This window comes from Malania oleifera, chromosome 2 (assembly GCF_029873635.1).
Source record: "Malania oleifera isolate guangnan ecotype guangnan chromosome 2, ASM2987363v1, whole genome shotgun sequence".
NCBI classification, from domain to species: Eukaryota; Viridiplantae; Streptophyta; class Magnoliopsida; order Santalales; family Ximeniaceae; genus Malania; species Malania oleifera.
Window position 1 is genome coordinate 36,404,913 of NC_080418.1, and position 2,875 is coordinate 36,407,787.

The window sequence follows — 2,875 nt, forward strand, 5'->3', positions numbered from 1 at the left end:
AAATATAAAGTTATATTAAATATTTAAATTTCTTTCAATTGTTGACAATTTGTAGATACAAAATTTCATTTTCTTAAGCACTGTCACAATTTTGAATTCAATTTTAATGAGATATTGTCCAATATAACTCATTGACCTCATAAATTTATTTTATAAAAATAGTCCCATATAATTATACACAACTGTCTCAAAGTTATTGTCTTCTTTTTCATTTTTTTTTTTTAGAACACTAAACATCGGCATTTTTTAATCCGGCGAAGCCCAGCCCAATAACATTCACGTTTTTTAGAGTCGCCTGTTTTGTTTCCACACTTCCATTTTTTCTCCCCTTTCCCCCCGTCAATCTCATTTTTCACTTTCATCCACACGTAGCCGTTCGATTCAATTACTGCTTGACACCTGTTCAAGACGTGTCATTATCACACTAACCCTGCTTGGATCACCAGCCCCTAAAACCCTTTAGAGGTGCCACAGCACCAACAACACCGACGTCCACAGGTTAAAGACCAAGAAATGGCTCCAAAGCCTGCAGAGAGGGTGGTGGGAAGTGTCATAAGAACGAGGAAGACAGTGAGAGTTTCTGTAATCACAGGAAGCAGCAGCCCCACGGTGAAGAAGACGGCCATCCCCGTTGCAGGCAAGGTGCAGGAGCAACAACGACAAGAACCAGCAGAAGAAGACAAGAACACATCAGAAGAAGAAGAAGAAGAAGTAAAAGAAGAGGAAGAAGATCAAGCCAAAAAACAGCAGCAGAAAACCCGACGAGGAGGATGGCAAACCAATGGGGATCATCGTCAGGAAAACGAATCGGAGGAAGATGCGGTACCACATAGGAGGACGGCGGCTGCAGGCGGCGGCGGCAAGAAGGCGAAGAAGCGGATGAAGAAGAGAGGGACGAGAAGTAGCGGTAGGGATGATAGCCGGGTCTACAAGAGGTACGTGTACAGGGTGTTGAAGCAGGTGCACCCTGAGCTGGGGGTCTCCTCCAAAGCCATGATGGTTTTGAGCAACTACATGAGCGACATGTTCGACCGGTTGGCCGGAGAGGCGGCGAGGCTGACCAAATACGCTGGCAGGATGACCCTATCGTCAAGGGAGGTGCAGGCGGCGGTGCGTCTGGTACTGCCAAGGGAGCTTAGGAAGCACGCCGTTGCAGAGGGGACCAAGGCTGTCACCATCTATATGTCGTTCCGCTAAGCCTTATGTTCTTTAATTTAGTATAGTAGTTTGTGTGTGTGTTAATCAAGGGAGTGATATATATGATATTTGGACAATGTAAGTGGGAATTTTTCTCTTTTTTCTTTTCTTTTTTTTTTTTATTTTTAGAGAATTTGTTCTCTTTAATTTAGTATAATAGTTTGTGTGCGCGCGCGCGCGCGTATAGATCAAGGGAGTGATATTTATGATATTTGGATAATGTAGGTGGGATTTTGATGCCGGCTGAGCAGGGAAGTTCTTTGTAAAACTTTTAATAAGCTGCTACTTTCGTATACAGCTATGTTTGTATCTCCAAATATTATGTATATTAAAGCTTGACATACTTGTTGATATACTTGTTGACTCCTAATAATTAAGTTTTTAGGTAAAGTGCTAATTTAACCTGGAATTAGAGGTAATAAGAGTAGATTTTCAGGTCTTGGATTATAATTTTATTGTGTATTCTATGGTGTTTTATTATATTTTTTATAGTAGGTGTTATATATTATGTGTTCATCTCTTTATTGGATTGCATCGTAACTTGTTAGCTTACAACCTAATAACTGGTAATAACTGGTAACTGGTAATAACTGGTAACGTAAAGTGGTTGATCTATGGATAATAACTGGTAATGTAAAGTGGTAATCTATGGATCCATTTTTTTAATAAGCTCTCCAAATTAAAGATTATGTACACATGGATATATCTGTGCCCAGAGATCGAGAAAGAAGGGGTGGGGGGCGAGGTAACTGAGCAAGCATACTTAGCTGGGCGTTTGGTATGGATTTAATCTGTTCAGAGTTCGATGGAATTGATTCGTAATAAGTTGGGTGAGATGGATTAGTTTATGATGTTTTTTTATGTAGTTTAATATTTGGATCCACTGGAGTGTTAGGAGATTTAAATCGTTGCCATTTGCAATTTGTTTTGGTGGTATCGATTAAGAAAGAAAACATCTACCATGCATTTTTTTTTTTTCTGTGGTAAGATTAATTTTATTCAAAGAAAGAGAACTTTTGCTTCCAAACAAGGAGCTTGAAAGCAAGCTGCAGTACAAAGAGAGAGAAATAAAAGCATTCAGATCATGAACATTACTCTGCTAGGCAAATGTTATGAAGATTTAGTAAGGAAAATGATGGCTTTTGGAGATCCATAATCTATATAAAGTATGGGTACGAGAAGGATCTTTGGGAGCAGCAAGGATGCAGCTGAAGTCAGGGATATGGGGGGTTTGGAAAGGTATTTTGAAGGCTAAAAAGGTTTTCTAGGAGTATGTAGAAATTAAAATTGAGAATTGAAAGAAAACCACTTTCTAATTAGATTGATGGGCGACAAAGGAACCGCTCGAAGTTTTCTTTTTCTGACTGGCCTCTGCAAATTGTCCACACAAAAAGATGCAAATATTTGCAATATTTTTACTTATGTCCAAGGTGAATCATACTCGAATATCACTTTTGAAAGATCCCCAGTGAGTATACAAAATGTAGCAATCACGATATGAGGCCCTAGGCGAATGATTTAATCAAGGATCCTTAATATATTTTTTTTAATTTTTTTTATTTTAAAATTAATTTTTCTAACTGTTTGAGATGCAAAATCACTAATTAAAGTTTTATATTCAAGATTTTTAAGTATTTCTTTTTTTATTGATAATATAGTCAATCCATTTAATCTTTCT

The 2,875-nt window shown here is 38.0% G+C and overlaps 1 protein-coding gene across 1 annotated transcript; it reads left to right on the plus strand.

Moving 5' to 3' along the window:
• The first annotated feature begins 475 nt into the window (after window positions 1–475).
• On the plus strand, window positions 476–1,550 carry LOC131147998 (uncharacterized). The gene has a single exon (XM_058097721.1). It carries the CDS (start codon window positions 514–516, stop codon window positions 1,195–1,197), a length of 684 nt encoding a protein of 227 aa, XP_057953704.1. The 5' UTR covers window positions 476–513; the 3' UTR covers window positions 1,198–1,550.
• The last annotated feature ends 1,325 nt before the right edge of the window (window positions 1,551–2,875 follow it).

What these genes read in the sequence shown, in the direction of transcription:
- LOC131147998 (XM_058097721.1), top strand. Translation starts at nt 514, where the DNA reads ATGGCTCCAAAGCCTGCAGAGAGGGTGGTGGGAAGTGTCATAAGAACG.